We start from the raw sequence: 24,352 nt of genomic DNA, 5'->3' as shown, positions 1-24,352 counted from the left end.
ATAAACATCTTCCAGAAACAATGGCAGAGGGGAATCATGGCACACAAAAGAAAATCCCTTTCCAAATATAATTAAGTGAATACTAACTGTCTTCATAAATAATTTTATATAAAGTTGAACCATAAAGTTCAGTTGGAGATTAATTATAAATCAAATCCATAATTCCATATTTTCCTGCTCAGTTACAAGCCAGAAAAATTTTTTACAAAGGTAGTCTTTCCCCATGGAAGAAGCTAAGTGCAGTACAGAAACAAGAAGTTCTTGCTGGAACAGCACAGTGTAACTTCCAAACTTCCAGTGTCAGCAGCTGGTCAGTCCTCACCACCCAGCAAGTTAAGGAGAAAAGCTTGTGGTGAACCTGTAAAAAAACTACTGGGGAAAAAAAGCCACTAGTGGCCAAGTTGAAGCTGAATTCTTGTTCCAGGGAAAGAGGAAGATAATCAGAGGGAGAAGGGGAGAGAAGAAGAGAGAGAGAAAGAACAGGCATGAGAGTTTTGAGATTAAAGACTTCAGGGGAAAAAAAAAATATATATATATATATATAAAATTGAAACATAGCACCCATCAAGGACCTCTCTCCAGGCCAGCCTCCCTTGCCGAGCCCCTTTCGCCACCAGATGGCCCCATATGGACGCGGATGATAATTGGTTACTTGCTCCAAAGACTTCGGGTGTTTCAATGTTTTATTTCCAAGGATCCTAGCTGTCCAGCAGGGAAACAAACCTAAACGTCCAAAAGTCTGGCCTCATGAGGCTGGAGAGTTTGAACAGTCCAGGTTCAAGAGCTCTGATCAGAGTACACGTCTCAAGTCTGGGATGTTTTTCATGGAGTATCATGGTTCAGTTTTTAAATCACAGTAAGTGACTTGTTCCTACAAGGGTTGGCACTGAATTAGCACTGAATCGCCAGTACAAGTGGGAACCTAATAATATGTGACATACCTGGGTTCATACTTTCAATCTATGTGGCATTTGTAAAGTCACAGGTTTGCACTGGGTGCTCCAGGAGAGCTGGAAACCGCCTGGAGCTGAGAATTAGAATTAGTAGAGAATTCACAGGAGGGCAGCACAGATGAACAGAAATGAGACATTACTAGTGTGCAAAGCCTGGAAAATTTGCTTGCTAAGCTGTTTGACAAAGAGCTTTGTTGGCCAGTTGCAGGCAGCAGCTGGCATTGTGGGCAGGGTCCTGAGTAAAAGTTCCTAGCCAGAAGCTGTCTTCAGGATAATAATCTGCTTATATTAATTTGATTGCTTTTTTCCTGGGTTTGTTTCTTACATGTGCTGTCTTCCTGAGATAGGATGGATCTAAAGTCAATTGTTTAATGTTCAGATGTCAGGTGCATTCTCTCTATTCATCACTAGACTTTCCCATGCTTATTACAAGCTAAAAATCTTAAGAGGCTCTTTCACCGTGCAGGCTGAGAACCAATCTTCACTGATTTCTGAGGGTGAAAAAACTTAACCCTGCAGAGAATGATGGCCCCTCATGAGAGAGGATTTTCCTGGCACTTTTGGTGTATGATTAACAGAGGCCTCTGAAACCTGATGTAAATACCAAAAAGAGCTTTCTTCCTTAACCACTAAACCTATCTGAATAGAAGATGAGTTTACTTTTAAGTGTAGGGTGGAATGCCCTCAAAACATCTTTCACTTTATATTTACATCTCAGTTTGTAGTAGGTAATATCTCACACAAGCCTTCTGAAAATAGTTGCAATACATCCAGCAACATTCACCTGGCAACAAGCTGTGCCTGAGTAAGTCAGCATCTGCAGCACCTGTTTGGAGGCCCCCAGCTGGGAACTCAGCAGGAGTCCATACACGCAATTCAGGTGAATACCGAAGAAGGGATCTGGGGAAAAAATGGAGGACAACGCAATCAAGTGAGGTAAGAGTTGGATTATTAGTCATAGATTTGCACATAAAAAGCTTTCTTCCTAGTTCTGCTACATAATAGAAATATAAACTGGAGTATGCCTATCTGGATTTGGGTACTCAAGCTAAGTTCTGCTCTGAGCACCACTTGTGGCTGGATTATTGCACCTTTGGTGGGACTCCACTGATGCTGCATAACCTTGTTAACAATGGCTTTACAAGATGGAATGAGACTTTTTGAGAAAACTCTTTCATCTTGCTAAGCTTTGGTACATCTCGAAAAGAAGCCATAATCATGGTCCTGAAGATGTAAAGGAAGTGTTCTTGTAGTGGTGAGCAAAGGTGAGGTGCAGATGGGTAATGCTGAAACAGTGTGGAGACATTTCCTTTCCACAGACCTGATCCTGTTATGCATCACTCATTTTTACTCTGCTGATTCATTTGGAATTTCAGTCTCAGTATAGTGACTGAGATTTATGATCACTTGAGCTTTTTCTATAAAAACAGTTCTTACTAGAAGCAGCATTGTAACTGCCCCCCTGTGTACATTTGATACCCATTCAGGACTTACAAGAGGAAATTCCTGAAATTCCAGACATTTCTATCAGGTAAATTCTCTGCCTGTTTTAGTTTTGTTTGGTTTACATGGATTTATGTATGTCACCAAATTCAATTACTTTTTGTTTTATACTAAAGCATGTCCTAAATTATAATACTGGAAGGAAGAGAGGTAAGAACTGCTGTGACAGAGAGAAATCATCTCAGGCTAAAGGCAGGATCATGGAGTGTTGGTGCCTTTTTCTTTTTCTGTTTCCTTTTCTTTTTCTACTTTTATGACAGAAAAGCCAAAAAAACCTGGTTATGATCAAGCTAAAAGCTTTTGACTTATAAACACTCCAAACACAGGAATGAAATCACCTCATGGCTCTGAGCAGTGAGCACTGCAGTTTGTCTGATGTACAATGACTTGCATGGACGGTGTTTCCTCCTTTTCTTCCCGTTAGTCTGACACACGCCTGTGGAACAATGAACACTTGAAGTTTCATTGCTCACACTTTTTATTCTGTTCACAGTTGTCCTGCTCTTTGAAGTTCTCTGAGCAAGAAACCACTAATCACAGTTTACCTGTTAAGACACATGTTCAAAACTCTGTGAAAAATTAGGACTGCTTGCAGGCAGAATAATTGTTTTTAAGGTGGAAGAAACAACTTCTTCAAGGAGCAGCTGGTGACATGGTCTCCACTGCTGACATACACTGATCATCTGTTAGATCTGTTATAATTCCATGAAGAAAGTGTCAGGTTTGTGGATACCTATCTTGAAAGTGTGTGTGAGGATTTCCATGAGAGTGGGAAAAGTGTCCTATTTTCTCACTGCTGATAGGTAGATTTGTGGGAAAGATGCAAGCTTGAATTTGCAAGATTTTTTCTTTCTCTTCCTTTTTTTTCCACTTATTTGAATTTTTTCTCCAAACTGGAGAAATAAGTATGACTTAGTATTTAATAATTGTTTCAATTCTTTCAAATTTCTGTGAGGCAGGCATATATTAATGTAGCAAAACAAAGGCAAGCAGCTTTGTATTGGTTGTTGTCTAATAGTGTGTGGCCTTTGTTTTAATTTGATAGAACAACTTTGAGGTGGGTTTGTTTTCTGAACAGATGCTCTTGAGAAGGATGAACAAATAGACTAATGCGTTAACTCACTACAGTTTATTAAGGTAATCACAAATTAACATTTCAATGATCATATCGCGGGCATATAACAATAAATCAGAAGATGAATTATGGCACTCCCTCCCCATTCAAATCCTCCCCAGGGCCTGAGCTTCACCACACTGCCTCCACCCTTGCTCCCAACTGCAAGAATCCATTTTCCACCCAGGAGCATCATCAAGGGTTAGCATCCAAAGGAAAGAAGTTCCACTGAGGGTTATTCTCTGAGCAAAAGTCAGCTTTGCTTAGAGCCTTGTTCTGGACATTGCACTTGTAGGAAAGAGACAGTACAGGAAGCCTCTCTTCCAGGCCATAAAGAGACACTTGTGTTTTAATTTTCATCATAAAGTTTACAGGTGTCTTGCAGTTCTTGCAGGCTGTTTAAGACAATATCCAGAACCTTCATTATATTACAACATCAAAAATTATTTTTTTCTGTTTTCCAACAGATTATTCTCTTTTCCAACCCATTATTCTCAATTTACTACTGATGGTAATACAAAATTTATGCCGTTCTTATTTGATGCAGTGTCCCAAACCTGTTGTTACATAGGCAGACATGCCCACATGTCCTCTGCCACTTTTTTTTTTTGTTCAGACCCACACCAGACAAACAGCATTACAGCAGCCAGTGATCTGAGGCAACGTACTACATACAGTTCCCTATAGGCAAATGGCAAAACTCAAAGTCTGCTGTGAATAGTTACAGAGATTTTTCTGTTTTAACAGATATCCTTCTGCTACTGACTAGTGCTTGTGATGAATGAATTAGCCATCAGTTTTCTGCCACCACTGTAGGAACAATATGTGAAACTCTGTGAAAGAGGAAATAAGAATAGAAAGCCACTCACATCTAACAGCAAGAACTGGAGGGGGGTGTTAACACTGCATGCTGATAGCAAAGACACCTATCAAACTCTGTCAGTATCATTTCTTCAAAGCTTTCCTAGGCTGGATGAGGGTGCCAGAGTACAAAATACAGTATGTATTTTTAGATATACTTACAGCTTCAGATACAGCTCTGGAGGGATCTCTCATGAAGAAGAGAGTTATGAAGCAAATATTATTCCCCTCTACCTCTGCATGATCTGTCAAAGAATGTAGGAGAAGCATGTAGCTCTGATTCAGGAAAAAGAGACTGCATCCTTCTGCATAAACTTAACTTTGATGGGAATAATTTCCAGCTTCCTCTGACTAAAGAAAACTAACAAGTAAAGGAAAAGAAAAACCTGCATTAACTACAGAGTTGCCAGGGTGGCATGAACAATCCAGTATTGGGGGCTAGTAGGATTATGGGAACACCAAATATGGTGGTGGTGAGGGTGAGATCCAGAAATATGAATCATTTTGCATAAAATCATAGCCTTTTTTTTTTCTTTTTTTTTTTCTTTTTTTTTTTTTTTTTCCCAAATAGTTTTACTGCTCTTGCTTGGTCTTCTCACTTTGGAGCTCTCCTTGTGCCAAAGCTGCCCCATTTATGAAATAGTCAGCCAGCAGGACCTGCCAGATGTACTGAATGCTAGTCCTGGCTTGTGTACAATCTGCTGCCAAGGGGGATAGAGAGCACTTCTTTCTGGGCCTTCTCCTGTCACTGTGGCCTGATCACTCTCTCCAGCCGATGTTGTATATCACTGCACCTTCCCACTGGAGCAGATAATTCCTGCAACCCACTTCCTGCACTGGGAGGGCTCCGCCAAACTCTCATATCTTAAACCCCATTGTGTCCATGTTTCACAGTCTTCTTTTCCCCCTCCCCTGGTCATGCTGCTGGCAGCAAAAGCTGTACAGATTGGTGGCTGCTCTGTGATTAACTTATTTTGTCTGTCTTTTTCTGTGTGATGAAAAGCTGAGAGCACACTTTGGGCCCAAAACTAGCCTGCCAGCCTTTCTACATTTGCAGATTTATCTGAGAGGAACTAAGTGCATTTGAGGGACTTTCAATTTAGCTGCTGAGAGACTGACATCCCCTAGACAGTGCCAATCGTCACAATTAATTGCTAAAACTTGTTACAATTAATGTGGTCACCAATTAATATTTGAATGTGACTAGACAAAAGATTTCATTTTAAAGGGGACAAATCTCATGCTTAATATAATAGCAGTTATAGACCCCTCAGTGATCTAAAACCGATAAAGATGGGGGTAATGGTTTGAGTTGTTTCTCCCATGTTTCACTGTTCCTCTCACCATAACTCCACATTTTATTTGCACTCATTCTTCTATAAGGTGAGAAAGCAACAGGTAGAACAAATGTATTCTCTAAGGTTACCCAGCTCCTTCCAAGTGCCATGCTCAGGTAAGTCCAAGGGCTTGTGGATTCCAACAGTACAATTGGGAAAGCCCAAACATTGTCCCCACTATGCTGACTGACCTGTCCATTGACTGCATGTTAAGTGCTTTGGGAGAATAAATAAGAGTCACTTTTCCACAGAGATTTTAGATCATGTACCACCCCAGTTGTACAGTTTAGAAAGTACCTCTAACTACTTCTCTTAAAAAAAATCCAATGCATTTTTCAGACCTTCTGCTAAAATCAGACCATAATGCTTATAAAAGTGGTGAGAAGGGTTTGTAAAGTCACCATGAATACCATATCTGCTCATCATAAGATTTTTAAGAGCTATAATGGAAACTTTGTCTGAATTGCTGACAGCTGTGCTGCTTTAGGGATAAGGTTGATGGGCTGTGATGAGAGCACTGCTAGAGAGGAATATATTCTGGCATTAGGTTCTATGTAATGTAGCTTCAAGCATCTGAAGTTATTTGCTCTTTTCCTACAGTATTCATGATCAAGGCTCTTTCAGACAGAGTGGTTAACTCTCAAGCAGATTATTTATTATTTCTTATGTCTTTTTCTAATTAAAAAAATGACATAAAAATAGTGTCCTGAAATATTCAGTGTGAAAAACAACATTCTTCATCCTTCCCATGTCTCTCACCAATGGGCCAATATCTGTCACTTATGAACAGTTTTCATGAAACAAATGGAAGCTGTTAAAGATCATCAGGAAGAAAATAATTTTAATAGGTGAAGGTCTGCATGATACAAGAGGTCATGGCAGGAACTTTTATAAGAGTGCTTAGGATGATAAACCATATCTACAAACTCCAGGATAATCTCAGCAGCAGTCACCAGCCTGCCTATCAAACACCTGTGAGGACAAGTTCAGCCTGTTTGGTACAAAGGAAACTGTTTTTTGTTTAATCTACATTTAGTTGTTCAGGGGAAAATGATCCTCATATTTCATAGTATAGTTGAACAGAAAAAAATCCATTTCATACAATTTATTTATCTTCTCAATTTGTTTTGAGGTCAATTGTCTGAGGTACTCCAAGGTTATATCACCATCAGTTCGTTTCTCTGAGCTATATCTCTTCAAGCTGGGGTATTGCAGGCTCTCTGGTGCATCAATGGCCTTCAGAACATGATCAGAGTCCAATCCAAGAGTTTCATACTTACCCAGAATATCATAGTGAATGTTGCAAGGATCGCAGAGCAGAAACATTGGTTTCCAGTGAATGTCAAGCCTATGTGGTGGTTTTGCTATAATGAAGTTGACAAACTCCTGGAAACTCACTTTTTCAGAAGAATTTGTATTTTTCCTGAACATTGCCCTAATCTCATTAGCAACAGTGGTACTGTAGAATGGTTCAGAGTGCAGGAGTTTGTCTCTGTAAGCTGAAACCAGCCTTTCCAAGGGATGTCTGGTGAACATCACTTTGGTGTAATTGCTTAGAAATTCCTTTTGTAAGGCAGGAGGGTAAGACAAGAGCCTTTTGATCAGTGTGGTATGGTGGATGTTGACATGCTCAATTTCAGAAGCTTCTGTATTCAAGTCTGATTGAAGAAGAAAAATAGTTCTCTTCCAGTTGGAGCAGCCTACCTTGGGCACCTCACAGTAGATGAATTTATGCTTGTGCTCCACAAAGAGCTGGTATGCAACATGAGAATCCAATTTGCTTCCTGGTTTATTAAGGTTATTCTTCAGGCAGACAGAAGCCAGTGTGGTTTTCCGACTGTTTTGAATTGCCAGCCAATTTTTGGGAAAAGTATCTGCAACCAAGGAAGAAATTTAAACCATTTCAGTGAAATAGGCTTGTATAAATCTCTTTATCTGTGACAATCATAGCACTCAATCTATCACCCTGCATACAAAATCTAGATGCTAAAATCAACTTTTTTTACTGTAACCAGGCTATGGCAAACATACAATAAACTACCCTCCCTAGTGAAACATTTATTAAAATGAAAACTTTCAATATATTAGCAGTATTAGTCTAAGCAAGTTTGATGTTCCAGCATCATGTTTTTATAGTGCCCTCTTCTCATAAATTGCTGAGATAACTACCACAGTGACAAGGCCTTGGATATTATCACAGTACTGTTTATATCTTGGGCTCCATAGTTACTTTCTAACACATTTGGAGAAGGTGTCTCTCTTTCTATAAAACATTAAATCTTGTTGGTAATTTCTTTACTCACCTGTTAGGTTCTTTTGTCTCTTACTGAAAAACCCAAGAAGAAATAGCCCAAATAAAAAATTAGGGAGAAGGAAAGCTAACACCCTCTGGTTCATGTTATTCTCACAGGAAGGAAAATTACGTCGTCTCTAAAGTGGAAATCTGTCTCTCTGTCAACAAGGAAAGATAATTCAGGTTAGATTTTGTATGACTGATATAACAAAGATAACATGTAAATCTCCTACAGAATTTAGGACAGCAGAAAGACATTTCAAGCCCTATAAAAATAGGCTTTGCTAATAAGTAAAAATTATCTTATGGAAAAGACTCACCATAATTATATTGTTAAACCAAATAGATAAATATGTCCACTTAGTAGTAGTCCAAAATTCCTCTTTTTCTCAAAACAGTGAACTGCTTATGAGCAAATACTGCTTCCTTGTCTTTTAAAGCTGCTGGGGAACAACAACTTCATTTAGGGTTACAAAGTTGTATTTTTTTTATAACCATTAGAATCTCGGAACACAGAGATCTCTATAACTTGTAACAGGTGTATCCACAAAGACCATGACATATTCAGGATTAATTTCTTTCCATTTATTACCCTGAAGCTTTCTACTTTGGACAAATGAACCACTGCAGGAGAAACTCTTCCCTAGTTCTGCAGAGAATCCACACCACTAACTTGAATTCTCCCATTCTCCCTCTCCAAAGACACTGCAGGGCATATATGTTTGCTGCCATTGCTACTGCAGCAGAAGAGCCCCCAAATGGTTCAGAAAGACAGGAAACATATAGAAGCAGTAGAGGAAACAACAGAAAAGGAGCTGTTCTGTGTTCCCAAAGAAAAGGAAAGAAGGCAGTCCAACACAACATGTTTTCTCCCTTGTGCTCACTCATTGTCTCCTTGCACTTCATGGAGAGAGACCAATCTAAATCCTCTGTGCAATCTTACTCTGTTTCTCCCAGGAGAGAGCTCTTCATCAGCATGCTTTTATTGGAAGTTGCAAAACAATAACTACTGGCAAACAGGACATTCTCTTTCTGTTCCATTAAGTCTGTACAATCAAAAGAGTCAAACAGCACTGTTTTCATTTCCCACTTCTCAAATTTTCACCCTGAACCTGTTGGCAATAAACACATCATTGCCTGTATTCCTTGTGGCTGTAATTTTTTTTTTTTTTCAATTTTCTTATTTTTTTCTGTTTTTATAAGATACAATAGGACTACTTTGGGCATTGTCTGTGTGCCACCTATTGTGTGGATATACATAAACCCCAACTGCCATAACAGAAACTGGTTTCTGGTGTGTTCTGAGACAGCAGTAGATGCAGCATCAGTTACATTGCTGAAACTGTACTTGTACACAAGGTTTCCTCATTTCCTCCTTTCAGGCTGATATGTGATTTTGATACCACATACTTTTACCAGAATATCTGCAGACTCATAGAATTAACAGCATTACTGACAATTAAATCTCTCTTAGTGTAGGTAAGACCTGGGGAATAGAGAGGGACACTGTTCACTATCTCTGTGTTAAAAATTTACTTGTATTTACAATAAAATGTTACAATACTTATTCAAATTAATGCAGTATTCTTAGACACAATGGCATTTAGCCTACACTTCTTCATTTTCTTGGTTGTATAAGATCGTTGTAAAGGCTACAAGAAAGGTTATGGGAAGGTCTGCCTTTTCTTCACTGTACATCAATTCTCATTTCATGATGTGATCCTTGAGTCCTAATGCATCCGACGCTGTTTTCAAGGCCATCTAAAGTCAGTCAGGCTGTTCATTGATCTCATGAGGGCCAAAACTGAGTGTTCCCTTTTTATTCTTTTTCAGAAGTTTGAAAACACAACTTCACACTATGTAGCAATTAAAATCAATATAACATTAATAATTCTGTACAAGGACTCCTTGTTAGAGTATGCTTAGGAGAAAGGTATTGGGCTTCATTCACTTTAAATGCTGTCACTTCAGAGAAGTGATGTTATCATACCTGTCTCAGGAATCAGAAAATTAACTAGATGAGTTTTACCCTATTTAGATACTTGTATCATGCATATTTACCTCTACACTACCACTAGAGAATATAAGGTTTGCTGTAAGACATATTACATGTGGAAACATGTCAATGAGTCACAGGGAAATAGAAGACCTTGCTTCCTTGGGGGAAAGAAGCTGTTTAGGAGCTAGTTAAACACAGGAGACACCTCCTCTTCTAAGACTTATGCATATTTGTGGAAGAAAAATAATCTTTAATTAAATTCAGGAGAACATTCAGACCATAAGGAGGGATAGAACAAGCTCCAAGATGACAGGGGAAATACTTCTGGACTCCTTAGAAAACTTCACGGAGCAGACTGGCAGTAAGAGTCAATACTGCCTTCAACAAGTGAGGTCAACATGACACAAAGCTACCTTAGGGTGAAGTCCAAAGCCTTCTTTGGAAGATGTTCTCAGATGTGAGACCCCAGTACAGAGTTCTGTGTAATGCAAAGTTTCCAGTGATAAAAATCACCTAAGGGAAACCTGAGGAAGAGGAAGAAAGAAAATTCTGTGAGCCATTTTGTTAAAGAGGGACAAGTTACCAGGAAATTAAAAAGGAAGGAAAAAATCCAAAATGAAAAGCACCTTTGTAAGTAGTGTCAGTGTCAGTAATTCAGATGAACTTTTCCTTATATTTATTATGGCTTTTCCATATACTTGTAATTGTGTTTACTATTTAAGATGTATTGAGTTAATACTTGCTTTTTTTTGGAGCCTGACAAGTTAATTAGTGTTTAATATCTTCAGTGTGTGTCCAGCTGATTTGATGTCTTTCTAGCTTCTTAGCCAAAACATGCTAACATGTCATGTCAAGTCAAATTCTTTATACAATTCTAAATCCACTATATCAGTGCTATTGCCTTAATCAACCAAAGCTAAGCAAAAAAAAATTAATCAGTCTGGTGACATCTGTTTCCTATAACATAATCCAAAGTTTCTTCATGAAAACAACCTGAACAATTGCTCAAGCCAAGAGTGGTAACAAATGGGGAATAGATTACAGGAGAAAGCAATGCCAATCATCTCATGTGCATGCAAAATGGCTAAAAGACCTGAAGCACTCATAAAATTAAAAATATTTACTGAATTCAAGCCTTCTTTGCACTACTGATAATTCTACCATGGTCTTCTACAATTCCATTTTAAAGATTCTTTTCTTCCTGATAAACACACTGAAAGTAACAAACACAAAAAAATTTTATCATATTGTTCATATCTTTGTTGTCAAGTTTACTGACCATAAAATGTTCTTCCCATCCTTCTGTTTACTTCAAGGAATTTCTGACAATTGTCTGCTTTTAATTACTTTCAACATCTCCCTTTTCTACATGGTACACTGGTTATGGAGGTTGCTGGCAACCTACCTGCGCATCCCCCACATGGCAAGCAGGACTATCTGACCCAGAAAGGCTCTCTATCTCTGTACTGTACTTTTCCAGGAGTGACACGAAACTGTCATATGCTGGACTTACTGGACATTTTTTCTGTTGTGTTTTCTTGATTAATTTGTCTCATGCTTGCTTTACATTTTGTGATATTAGACCTTCTGCAACCTTCCTGTATGTCTGATAGCTGTCTGTACTCTACCTGAGCACGTGTAGCTACACCACAACCACTCACACTTATCCAACTACCAGCTTTGGGTTTATGAATTCCTTTCCCCCAACCAAAACAAGGTCTGATAGAAAATGTTTAGTACTCATTCAATTAGGAAATACCCAGTCAAAGACGTTTTAATGATAGTCACACAAATACATGATCTAACACATCACACTCAGACTGGAGTTCTTCCTCTTGCCATGCAGATTTATTTCTACAACAGGCACCAAAGGAATAGGTTGCATTGCTTTACATAGGTATCACTTGTACACTGTTGGATACCTGAACTGCTGAAGCAATGATTCATAATATAGTATTCCCTAATCCTTCTCCTGGAAATTGTGAGCCATTGCAATCGAAAAATCTTCAGTATTTAAAGAAATATAACAAAAAAAAAAAAACCTTAAAAATGTTTTTATACTTCCATAAACAATAAGAAGTACTACAGCTGGAAATATTGAATAATGTTAAGTCTTTTAATAGGTGTGGTGCCTATTAACCCAAGTACAGAAACATATGTACACACACATGTGTACATATATATATATATATATATACACACACAAATAGTTCCAAAACCCATTAATATCAGTTACACTGGCATATTATTTGCTCCAAGTAAACTAACGAAGTAGACTGATAATGATTTAAAGTCTTTTGATAATAAGCTTACAAAGGTATGTCTCAAGATAGTTTTCACAGACAGACCTTGGTCAGAGCTGAGCATGTGGGGTGATCCTCTGCACCCACTTGATAAGTGGAACTTTTCAGACTAAAAGAATGAAATTACAACAATACTTATTTGTGTTCCTGATACATTTGAAGCCAGAAGTAAAAGGAAGTACCAGTACAGCAGCTTAGTGGAAGGTAGGGAATAATCTCTGAAAACAGATAACATTCTCACTTGCTGAACCCCATTCTGTACTTAAGCCCTGTTAATCCCTTCAGAAAGACAACTGAAAATACATACATACTGATATGTGTATGGGTACATAGAAGGTGATGAGGAGATGATAGGTAGAAAGTCCCCAAGAACAGCCTGGACAGAAAAACCAAGCTCTGGATGCAGTTCTGCATGTGCTGTTCTATCAGAATGAATTGCAAGAGCAAGACCCTTGTTCAGCCAAATCTGCAGCACCCTTGCTTCTGTATAGTTTGTGATAGGTGGACAGGAGGGAGAAAGACTCCAGAAAGTGGAGCCTTAGCAGCCAGGCTGGCCTGTCCATGAGGTGGAAAATCAGTAATGGGTTAGGAAACCCATGCAAGTTACAGACAGCCATGGGCTAGAAAAAGTGTCTGATCAGGTCATGTTGCCAACAAGAGACAGCATTTGACATCATCTCATTTGCCATAAGGGTTCAATGGTGTGAGGTGAGAATGGCTAGGAGCTCAGTGGGGTGTCAACATATGGGCTAGGCTGGGAGCTACTGAGGAAAAGGCTGACAAGGGTGTCTGTCTTGATTTGAAACACAGGTGTCTTCTAGGGAAGGCAGGGCCCTCCCTTGGAATGGAAAATGTAAATCCCCTCCCTCTGAATTACTATAATTTTGAAATTAAGGGGCTCTCAGGCAAAGATATGGGAATAGGAGTAACAGTTCTTTACTAGTATGTACAATAAAGCAAACAAACTACAGCTCTGGCAGCACTACCACCAAGCAGAAGACGGGACCCTGTGACGGCTCCTGGCCACAGGTGCTCTCCCCTCGCTGCGGTTCCGGGCACGGCCGGCAGGGGGCGCTGCTGCTCCCGCCGGGCGGGGCAGGGCGGGGATTCCCCCGCTCCGGCAGGGGGCGCTGTGGCGCGGGCCGGGGCCACACGCGGTGATGGCGGCTCGGCCCAGACCGGAAGGGTTGGGAGAGAGGCTTTGCTTCACAGACCCCTCTGGGACAGCCGGTCCTCGTGGCCCAGCAGGACTTAAGGAAACAGCAAGCTCAGCTAGCAAGAATGAGCAAAAATCCCGGGGTGGTAGCAAGGTGTATCAGAAGCTCCAGAGGTGTGGCTGGAAGCGTGGGATGTCTGGGCAGGCAGGGGGTGCGGGGCTGCAGTGCAGAGAGAGCCCGGAGCAGTGCTGAAGGAACAACAGAGACGGGACAGCAGCGGCCCGGCTCCCAGCAGGGCAGAGAGGTGTGAGCCCAAGATCCCAGGCACCCGAGCAGACGGGGATAGGTTCCTTGTTTAGTGAGGTAGATGTTAATAAGGTCCCAGTTCAGTGGCTGCTCTTACAAGCAAAAGGTTCACCCACAGAAAGGATGAGGCAGTACAGCACTGGACTCCATCGGTGGCAGTGAATCCTCCTCACAGTAAGCAACAGCCTGCCTGTCCTCACTCCCAAACCCAGAGTGTGAGGCCTAGTAGTTCCCCAGCCCCGTCTTTTGCTTGCCAAATCTCCAGGTATCCCCTCCCCTCTCCCCTGAGTTTGGCCACTTCTTTTGTTTTTCTTAAGTAGCCATAAGAATCCAGTAGTTAGTTTCCTAGCAACTTATGGGAAAAAATTCTATAAGTGAAAAAGTAAGAAACCCAGTCCCCAATGGTGTCCTACAGTACAACACACTTCACAGCACTGATATGAAACAGAGAAATTAATAATTAGGAATCAAGCATAAAGAAATGCTTTGACTAAAAGAAGAGGGCTGCCAAAACCATATGAAATACTTACTGCTCCCACAAAAGCAGAAAGAGAGCAAGACTACGAGATCTAGATCTAGATTCTAGATAAGATACAGAATCGAAAACAAGATGCAAACACAAAGGCACCACAAGATAAGGGGATTTTTTGGACCCCCCTAAGCTGGGAGAAATGGTATCAAAGTCCAAAAGATGGTCAAAGGACTAAAAAGAGAATGCACAAGGAGACAAGGTGGAAAGTTCAACTGAGAAGAAAATCACTGATTTCATCCCAAAGACCCCCAGACGACCATCAGAGTGACCAACAAGGAGCAGTGTGCAGTCGCAAGGAGGCATGGAGCTAATTTTAATATGAAGCAGGGACAGGCGGGGTTAGGGAAATTAATATGTATTAGGCGTATTGTGTAACCCTAGTTTATAGAGAATAAAAAGAGAGGGGCAAGTCTCCAGGGTGTGCATGCCTTTGGAGAAGCTATCCCCCATGCACCTCAGCGCTGAATAAATACATACCTACTCTTACAACTTACTCTGTGAGTTACAGTTTTCTTTCCTCATATCAGACCTGGGTACAAAGCAACAATTTCCATTACAGGCACAATCTAAAATTCTTGTTCTGTGGTCACCTCAGCCCTCCATTACTGCATCAGACTTCTTTCTGGTCTCAGCAAGTGTAGTAGCTTCCTTGCTGCCATCATTAATCTGCTTATTATTACATCACTTCTTACGCCTGCCTTTTAGCTTTCCCTTCTCTACTTAATTCTATGTCCTTTCCTTGTCTTGCCTTCCAAAGTTTTTTGTTACCTATCATTTCACATGCAGTATTAAAAGCTAAGCTTTACTTTCTGATCCATCAGCCCCTGTTACCATTAGCCCTTGATAACAAAGAAGCAGTTCTTGCTTTCTCCTCTGCTGCCCCTACTTTTGGATGAAGTTTATGAAGCACCTACAGAGCCATTACATTTTTCACCTAAAATCACTCTTAAAGGTCTTCCCTTTCAGGGATGCCAACACCAGTTATGATGCCAGTGTGCTAAAACTGTTTCCAACCAGCCCACAAAAGAGCAAGCAAAAGGAAGAGCCAGTTTGGGGATGAAAAGGACCAAAGTGAAGAGACAAAAAAGAGTACATGGGGAAAGGCTGCAGCAGGTCTGAAAGAAAAGCTGCCAGAGAGAGGCAGGAAGCAGAAACCCAAGGAAAAGTGGCAGAGCTGGGGCCAAGGGAAATAGAAAGGTTCGTTAGCCTGTTCTAACAATGTTGTGGAAAAGGAAAGTGTTGAAAAAGACACAAAGTATGATTCAGTGAAGATGAAGAAGAACAAATTCAAAGAAATTAGTACAGAAAGCAGTATGCTAATTATCCAATAAACTCACAGGCGTTTAAAAAGGAATGAAACTATATGCACTGCAGTCATTCTTGCACTGCAACTCGGCCCTTAGATGTGATCAAACCTGTATCTCTTTTCCTTCCTGGAACCACAGCCAGAAAGGCTGCAAACTTCTGATTTTCTAAAAAGAGATAGGTTCAGTGAGGAGACCCAGCTGGTGGGTGGGCCCAGCTGGGCTGGAACCTGGGAAGCTGGAGACCAGCTCTGCAGGAACATCGCTGGGACAGGGACTGGTGGCCTCAGGAGGCTGTCATGGAGTCCTGGGCTGTGGGCAGTAGGGGACAGCCCCAGGGGACTGGGCAGTGCCCTGTTACTGCTTCTGGTGCCTGGCATCTGGTAATGGGCTGTGGGGCATTTTTAGCTAAACACTTAATTCAAAATTCCATGCATTTGTCAGCTGCCATTTAAATCACTGCAAAACCAATCACAGGAGAACAAACTTCACCACTTTCTTTTAGGGAATCTAGATAAGACTAAAGAACCTGGAAAGAAGGAAAAAGGAGAAAAGAGAAAGTATGGAAGAAAGTTTAAAGCAATGCACCCTGGCAGGGTGGCAATGAATGATCTCCCAAGCTTGTTTGTGAGACATAGGCCTCACAAAATCCCTCTGCTTTGTCATGTGTATAACTAACTCTCTGCCTTTGGATATGTCTTACTGTCCCCTCCCATGTTTCTCTTCTCAGTCAATGTCAGTAATAGCAATGTTTTCCTTGCCATTCAGGTCTACCCACCTTGCCACAGATCTAGATCCTCTTTTGTCCCCTCCTGCTTTTCAAATCCCTGTGCAAGCTTGGTTCATTTTTTCCTGCCATTGCACACCAAATAGCACAGTCAAAACTGTTTGTAAAAGTCACAGTTACTCAGCACACTGCCCCCAGGCAAACTCCTGTTTGCTGTTCACTTTGTTATACCCTTGTGTCCCCACCCATAATATCCCTTAACCGTAATTGATGACAGCTATGACCTCTCTTTCCCTCATTACACTCCAGTGAATACAAAGCATTTCTGCTTAAATGCTTTTCCTTTTTGCTCCTATCTCCTCCAGCTTCTCCTGTCATTCTAGTCTAGATTTTGAACCTTATTTTTAGAATCCAAAACTAATTTTGTCTGAAACCATACCTCTACTCTAATTTGCCCCCACTCTTTTTTTTCTTATACTCCTTTGAAGACTCCTTTACAGGAATCATGTACAAGTCCTAACACCAGTGATTTGGCTTCTGCTCTTTGACAGAAATAACCTCTTTGCCTGAAACAACCTGACAGTTACTGACAAACTGTGTGTATACCTTTTTCTTTCTTCCTACATGAATCTAGGCCTATTCTTTCTTTCCCTTCTGCTCTCGTCTGTGTTGCAGAGCAAGCTGTTCAGCAGAAATGTTATGTTAAAAATCTGTTTCTATGAAACATGTTTTTATAGCATACTATGACACATGCAGTATCAAAAATTAAGAAGTTTGGAGACAGTAGGATTAAAGTGATAAGTTAAATCATAGCATAAAATGGAGTGTCTGCTGGCTTTTGGCAGAACAGTCTTGAAACTAAAAACTTGACATTTCAGACCATATGACGTTACAGTACACTCTAAGTTCAAAATATTCTTGTGGATTCAGTTGCAGATACAAATGCTTGAAAGGTCTGCAAATATGATTTCCAGAGTCTGCTCAAGTATCCAGAAAATAGAGAATGGACAGTCAATGAGTCTCTGAAAAGGTGGGTGCCCCACACCACATGTGATTATCATAGCAGACAAAGAACACAAACTCTCCTCCTAAAAACTCTTGCCTGGTTCACTGCACACCTTCCTTTGTCCGCCACAGATAGTGGGGATCCTACTAGGCAGCCCTTAAGTGCCTCAAAAACATGTTCACTCTGTGAACCAAACATATCAAATTGTGTGGAGTATTTTGTTTCTTTAAATCCCAGGTGTTGAAAAGCTACTTTAAAAATGTATTCATGAAGTATCATAACAACATGCACAAAAATCATTGTTAGTGGTGAATCAGCTCCCTCGGCCAGTCTTATGATATTCACTCTAATGGAGTAATCAACAGTGGCAGCAGATTGCTATCTTCTGAACAAACCCAGCAGTAACAGCGACAAGTCCCAGACTCATCAGTCTTACCTGCTGGCAGCAACAAAACTGTGAGACTTGGCCATGTGGGATGTCATTCCTGGCACTGAAGCAAAATGGTCCATAGCATCATAGCTTGTCCCTGCGTCCCCTGCTCCCACCATTAGCATGGCCTGCCCGGAGTGTTCCTTCCTGTCCTGGTACCCTCACTTCTTTCCACTCCACTTTGCAGCAGCACTCCAACACTCCTACTCAACACATATTTGCATGGGCACCAGAGCTTTTCCCTTAGCCCCCATCCCAGGTGTGACCCCTGTCTTTCCCAGTCCCTGCTTCTATTCCTCAGGCAAAACTTTAACCCAATCTCCAGAAAATTCTCACCTCCAAAAGCCTTCCTCATATCGTCCCCAGGCAGCTCACCCAGCAAATCCTGTTTTCCAGCTTCCCAAACACTCATCAGATCTCACCCTGATTCTGCTGTTCAGCCTTCCTCATGCACAAGCTAGCTCTTCACTGGCTTCCCCTGCCAGACTCCTCCCTTTCTCTCTCAGTCAGCCTCACAGCCCCCCCTCCAATAACCACATTTCCGAGCCCATCTCTTCAGAACTGTCTCTCCTTCTACTTCCAAGATTCCCACGCAGCCCTACTGCTTCTCACTCTCAGTTCTGTATTCAGCTAGTTCCAGGCTCTATACTTCAGCGTCTATGGTTATTTTAGTATCTCCCAAACTAAACTGACACATTTTCCTTTTCTTTCCCTCCCACATCAATTTTCACACTAGTCATCAAGGCACATTTTCCTGCTGATTTTGTTCCTTGAAACTATTTTGCAAGCAATCCCCAACAATTTCTCCCTAGAAGTCTTGCTCATGCTCTCCTTGTTCTTTAAAATGGATGGTTTACTCTCCTGTGCAGAAGAAGTTCCACTGAGAGTGTACAAGAGGGACCTCTTAACTTAATTTTTCAAGTGCTTATTTCAAAATCTGCAATGTACCTGAACTTCTTAGAGGAAAGGTCACTGGAATAATTTAAGAGAAGAAAAAAGAGCACAGATTCCCTATATAAAAGTCAATAAACTATTTTTGCTCAAAGGGTTTAAAAACATATCCTGAGATAGATATCTAGCCTGAAAAGCTTCTGCTGAAATGCTTGAAATTTGACAAAATCCTGTGTAGAAGCAAACTGTATTGAAATTAGAAGAGTCAAGAAGCACACCACCCTTAATAAAGTCAGAAAGTGAATGAAAGCCATTTAATTATGTAATTTAATTTCAAGCACCAGAATTCCTGTAACATCAACTTCTTAAGTGAGGAAAGACATAGCAATGAATAATAAGCTGCCAAAAAAAATCCTCTGTAGATTCATTTCATCACAGTGTGATTTCAAAAGCTAAACAATGTCTCAGTTTAAATATTTTATGTCAATTTCTAAATATATATGATCAATAAAAATATATCTTATATATAGTATAAATACTAAATATAAAATATAATATATATTAATATATATATAAATAAACAAATAAAAAACTCAACTCTGAAAAAGAAATATCTCTTTGCAGAGATTTGCCTACACTTACAAAATCATTGTGACATGAAAAGCCACTAACAATCCAATTTTACTCACCGATCAGACAGCTTCAGTGGAGATTTCTCATGTCTCTGAGTGATGCTAAACAAACAACAAAGATTTGGACAAAGAAAGATCAGTCCAGAGAGACATGTAATTTTAATTTTATGCCTAGGGATGGAAAGGAATTAGGGGAAAGGTTTTGTGTTCTCCTTACCTGATTTTTAAGGCTGGGCAAAGTGCTTCTGTATCCACACAGGAGGGCATCTGAAACACTCTATACACATAGTATTTGTCTCTGTTAGAAGTAGACAGTGTTTCCCTGAGGATGCTTAGGTGAGCATCTCCAGTTGCACATTACAAAGCACGGTGTCTGTCTCTAGGTATAAGGAGTAGCATTTAACCACTCCCCGTGCAGGGTCTACAGCAGCTGTTAGAGCCTGCCAAGTGCTCCAAGAGCAGCCTGCCAAGAGGCTGCCTGCTAAGCAACCAAGAAAGGGGATGGTCAGAAATATGAGGGCAAAGGTAATTTGTTTGAGAGTAATTGTGTTGTGATAATATGCATTATTTTTAGATGGAAAACAAGAGGCAAGATCAATTCAAACCAAATGAACCCTATACAAGAAGACTCCAATAAACTCTGGGAACTGGAAGGTAAGTTCTCATGGGAAACGTGGCTAAAGCAGAAGGAATTCAGTAGAGTTGGCACCTCCTTAAAGAAATTACATTTAGGGTACAAACACAAACAATCCTACACAGTAGGAGGATAGGAAGTATAGTCAGAGATCAGCTTGGCTACTTGGCTAAGCAGCACGGTCTTCAATGACCTGAAACACAAGAAGGAAATGTACAGAAAGTGGAAACCAGGTCAAACTCCTAAGGACAAGCATGAAAAAATAGCACTAGATGCTGAAACAAAGTCATAAAGGATAAAGCACAAATTTAAGTGCAAAAAGCAATGGATGTAAGAGAAAGCAAGAAAACAAATCTGGAAGGGAAAGAAAAACTTAGTGACAGTTCACTTGCAGAAGGCTGATGTACGTTTTCTATCATTCTTCATAGAAGGGTGAACTGTAATTACCTGACTAATAACTAAACTCAGTAAGAGATAATCTATCTGAAATAGGAAAAAGAACAGGACCAAAAAATAATTTCAATGTACTGCAGTTCATATCATCCTCAAGTATACCACTACAGGATGTCCCCAGGAGAGCTCTCTAGTTGTTGTTGATGCAAGAAGTGTCCCTGCACTGATATAGGAACCTACACCCCTGCAGAGATATGGATGTTCCTTCATAGGCTGCCAGAGGTGAAATGAGTGCTATACGCATTGGCACCTGAGCCCGAGCATGTGCACGTTAAGATACCTCAGCAACAGAGAGAAGCAAAGTCAGATCTGTTAGCTTTTTCTGAAAACTCTCAGAAGTTGTATGAGAAATGTGTGAGGTGCTGAACACAATGCTTATCTTTATAAAGTCAAGAAATGAAGAAGAGATCATTTCTGAAAAAATTAAAATATAGATTATTCATAAAAGGTTGGAGATAGTTGAGCTACATTGCTTTGTACTTTTTGTCATGTTGGCTATTAATTTCTGTAAGATGGCAAGAAGTCTTACAAATAGAGAAGGAGTAGGTCACATAATATGTTTTAATTTTAATAATGTTACTGACTTTATAGCATTGACTCATAACATTTTCAAAAGTATACTAAAGTGAAACTATTTCTGGAAGAGTGAAAAACTACCTGAGCATAGGGAACAAACAAGGAAAACAAAACCAACCAAAAAAAAAACCCCAGCACTAAAACCACAGACTAAGATTAATTTTTAATCATTCACTATCAAATTCAAAAAACATAATCAGTAAGATCCCATCTGGGTCCATTCTGGACTGAGTAATGGTGCAGGTAATTAATGATTTGGATAAAGGAACAATCTTTCCAACTCACTGATAACAATAACCCATGTGAACAGCAAACTCATTGCATGATGCATTAAACTCAGGATGCTTTTGACAAATAAATTATTTGTAGGAGAAAACATATTGCAATGCACTTGTGTTTACAAGTGTCAGGTTCTAAGGGGGAATAACAGCTCATAAAAATGTGGCAGCTATTCTGCCAAAAAAAGGGATTAGAGGGGTACCGGTCAGTCACAAGTTATTCACAAATAAGTAGTGTTTCATAATATCAAGAATGCAAACTGCATGTTAGGAAGAGAAACTGCTTTGATTGTATATTTGGTTGATATATTAAGGAATACTTCCTATTATATTTCTGTCTACCACAGCAACCAGTAGCACTGTGTCCTGTTCAAGCAAAACTGTTGCAATAGAAGGCAGACCAACTGGAAAAAGTCCAGGGAAAAGCAAGAAAATGGTCAGTTGTCTTAGGAAAAAAGAAAAGCCACAAGAAGGAGAGATTGAAAGAATTTGGGTTACTCAGTTTAAAGAACAGAAGGACAACTAAACGCATGAAAACTGTCATCTACATAAATTATGTCTAGGGAGGTAACTAATCCCCTCTAAAGAGGGATTATATATTTTTTTTTATCTGTAGTGGATAAAGTGATGGTTCAAACTATGACACTGAAGGTTATGCTAAATATTAAGAAAATCTTATTAACAATAAAGACAGTTAGATCCTTTTTCATTTTCATTCCTGTTGATTCTCTTTTGGACCTCCAGATTGCACAAGATGAAATCTTGAGGTCTTTTCCAGTCTCCTGTTCTTTAAGTCTGTGGTTCATCTTGTTGCATAATTTAGACACCCCATCTTACCTCTCTACAAAAACTACGTTTATCAAAGTTTTCATACTAAATTATAAAAACCCAGACTGATTTCAGATAACTAATCTGGATTTTGGATAACTAAAGCAGCCTTGGAAAAGAAGTTCTGCATGAAGCCTTACAATGAAACTGTCTGGAAAGATAATAGCTTTTTTAATTATTGACTCTTCTCTGCCTCTTCCCCCTTAGATCCTACTTCAGCCTGAATATAGTAATACAAATAAAACATGTGTTTTAATGACCCCTTTAATCGTTATTTAAGAAACAGGACCTGGTATCATGTTGTGTAACCATTGTATGGGTAGTAAATATGTGGCTAACCCTGCCTGTGCCCAGCTGTGAGCCAGGGCTCACTCACCATGGGAGGGCAGAATGAGGAATGTCTACAGGGAATAAGGAGGAAGACGGTGGGAGCACTTTGTACAGTCACAATTCAGTAGCACTGTTAGAGCTATCTCTTGCTTTGTCCACACAGGAATAACTAAATGTATAAAGCATGTCTCTGTTACACATTTACATGCTTACTCAGAAAATCTGCTAATAATGTTCACAAGAATTTCTAACTAGTGAAGCACTCTTAGTATATGTGAAGCCCAAAGTGAAAAAAACCCCACAAGGTGATCCTTCATTTCAGTTTTTCTTGCTTCAAATTTAGAACTATTTGTACCTTTCAAAAGGTGAAAATTTAAAAAAATATTTAAGCAGAGTGTGGAATACAAGAAATAGAGGAAGCTGTTAATGATTGTATTTGTAATAACAATAATTTGAATTTGTAATAATTTGTATTGTCAATTTGCAACCCCCATTCAAATGCTACAGGAGCTAAAAAAAAAGCAATTTACTGCTTCCAAAATAAAATAGTAGAACTCATCCTACAGGTACAAGTGCTTAGAAGTTTTAGGATTTTTATTGTGGAAAGATTTACCAAGCAGCTTCAGGTTTTGGCATGAAAGAATCCAAAAACAAAGAGTATTCTGAAAATAATCTCAAAAATAAAATTACAGTAAAAAAACTCATGAGCACTTTTGTATTTTCTGTATGCTTTCATAAATAAGAGTCCTTGCACTAGTTAAAAAATAGGTTCATACATCACATTGATAGATAAAAATTCAGAAATTTGAAAGGGCAAAAATTCCTTGCATTAAGATGCTTTTCTAGGGTTTTGAGGTCAAGAGTTTCAGATATCAATAAAGAAACTGAAGAAATTAGACAAGATTGTATTCTGGTTTGTGATCAAAGCAGACAGAACAAAAATACAGAAAATACAGAATGTAATAATCCATGATGTTCAAATCAGTTTATAAACAATATCAACATTTCTTCTTTAAACTACTACATTAAATCTATTATCTAAAATACATTTAGTTTTTTTTATGTGATTTGTGTATCTCCTTTACATGGATAGTTATACATAATATTTCCCAGATAATAGGAATTAATCCTGGATATCTGGCTTAAATTTTACACTCTTTTTTTCCCCCTGCAATTAAGGCAACATAACAAAAAAACTAACAAACCAGATGAAAGTGTTAACAACTGCAAAATTGTTTCTGTATCTGAAGAGATCAGTTGAAAAGCCAATTGCCCTTGACATCACTAAACCAAAAATCAGAATTCAGTGCCTTTTAAAACACAAACAGGAAACACAAAAGTTTTAATTTACTAACAAAACATCTAGAATATGGAAAAAAAAAGAATCCTACTACTCTTCTAAAAGAAATAGATTAAAAAAATAAGTACCTTTACAAAATTTTCTGCCTCTGGAGCTTCCTGCTGGATACAGCTTTGTGTAACTCTGGCTGAGTTTACTGCTTTCTGTTTACTTAATGCCTTAGCTCAGATAAAAACAAGGTGTATCCTTGAATATTGTATGTACAACACAGCACATTGTGGTCTTTCTTTAGCAAGCAAGTTTGAATTTTTTCTTAGCAATATTTGACTTCTGATAAAAGGGAAAAAAATATTTAGTCTGAGTGACCTTTACCTTTATTTTTAAAACTTAATTGATTTTAAACAATTTCCTTCATCCATGCACTATGCAATCTTTTAATTTCTACTTCAAAAAATGTCTGACTCAAAGCTCATAGAAGTCTGCCTGAGACATTTCAGTCACTGATGTCAAACACATTGATTTCTGCCTATTCTGGAGTGGTATGCAATCATTTCACTTCTAGCCTGTCTGGGTGCCAAGAGCTGTTTGGTGACCTAAGGATGGAC

The 24,352-nt window shown here is 39.4% G+C and overlaps 1 protein-coding gene across 2 annotated transcripts; it reads right to left on the bottom strand.

Annotated features, from left to right (window-relative positions):
* Positions 1–3,638: 3,638 nt before the first annotated feature.
* On the bottom strand, positions 3,639–23,935 carry LOC102104456 (carbohydrate sulfotransferase 9-like). Of its 2 annotated transcripts, XM_088057890.1 has the most exons (6): positions 23,876–23,935; positions 19,566–19,625; positions 19,406–19,450; positions 10,474–10,584; positions 8,072–8,219; positions 3,639–7,642 (listed from the first exon to the last, which is right to left on the bottom strand). In XM_088057890.1, the coding sequence occupies exons 5-6, from the start codon at positions 8,163–8,165 to the stop codon at positions 6,801–6,803; spliced, it is 936 nt and encodes a 311-aa protein (XP_087914016.1). In that variant the 5' UTR covers positions 8,166–8,219; positions 10,474–10,584; positions 19,406–19,450; positions 19,566–19,625; positions 23,876–23,935; the 3' UTR covers positions 3,639–6,800. The 2 variants fall into 2 exon arrangements, with proteins under 2 accessions (XP_087914016.1, XP_005522541.2); XM_005522484.3 differs by lacking the exons at positions 19,406–19,450; positions 19,566–19,625; positions 23,876–23,935 and adding an exon at positions 18,162–18,293.
* Positions 23,936–24,352: the final 417 nt, after the last annotated feature.

Source organism: Pseudopodoces humilis, chromosome 7 (genome assembly GCF_049639895.1).
Source record: "Pseudopodoces humilis isolate 2021_Gansu_Grassland_sample_001 chromosome 7, ASM4963989v1, whole genome shotgun sequence".
NCBI lineage: Eukaryota > Metazoa > Chordata > Aves > Passeriformes > Paridae > Pseudopodoces > Pseudopodoces humilis.
This window is presented reverse-complemented; position numbering and strand designations above follow the sequence as displayed.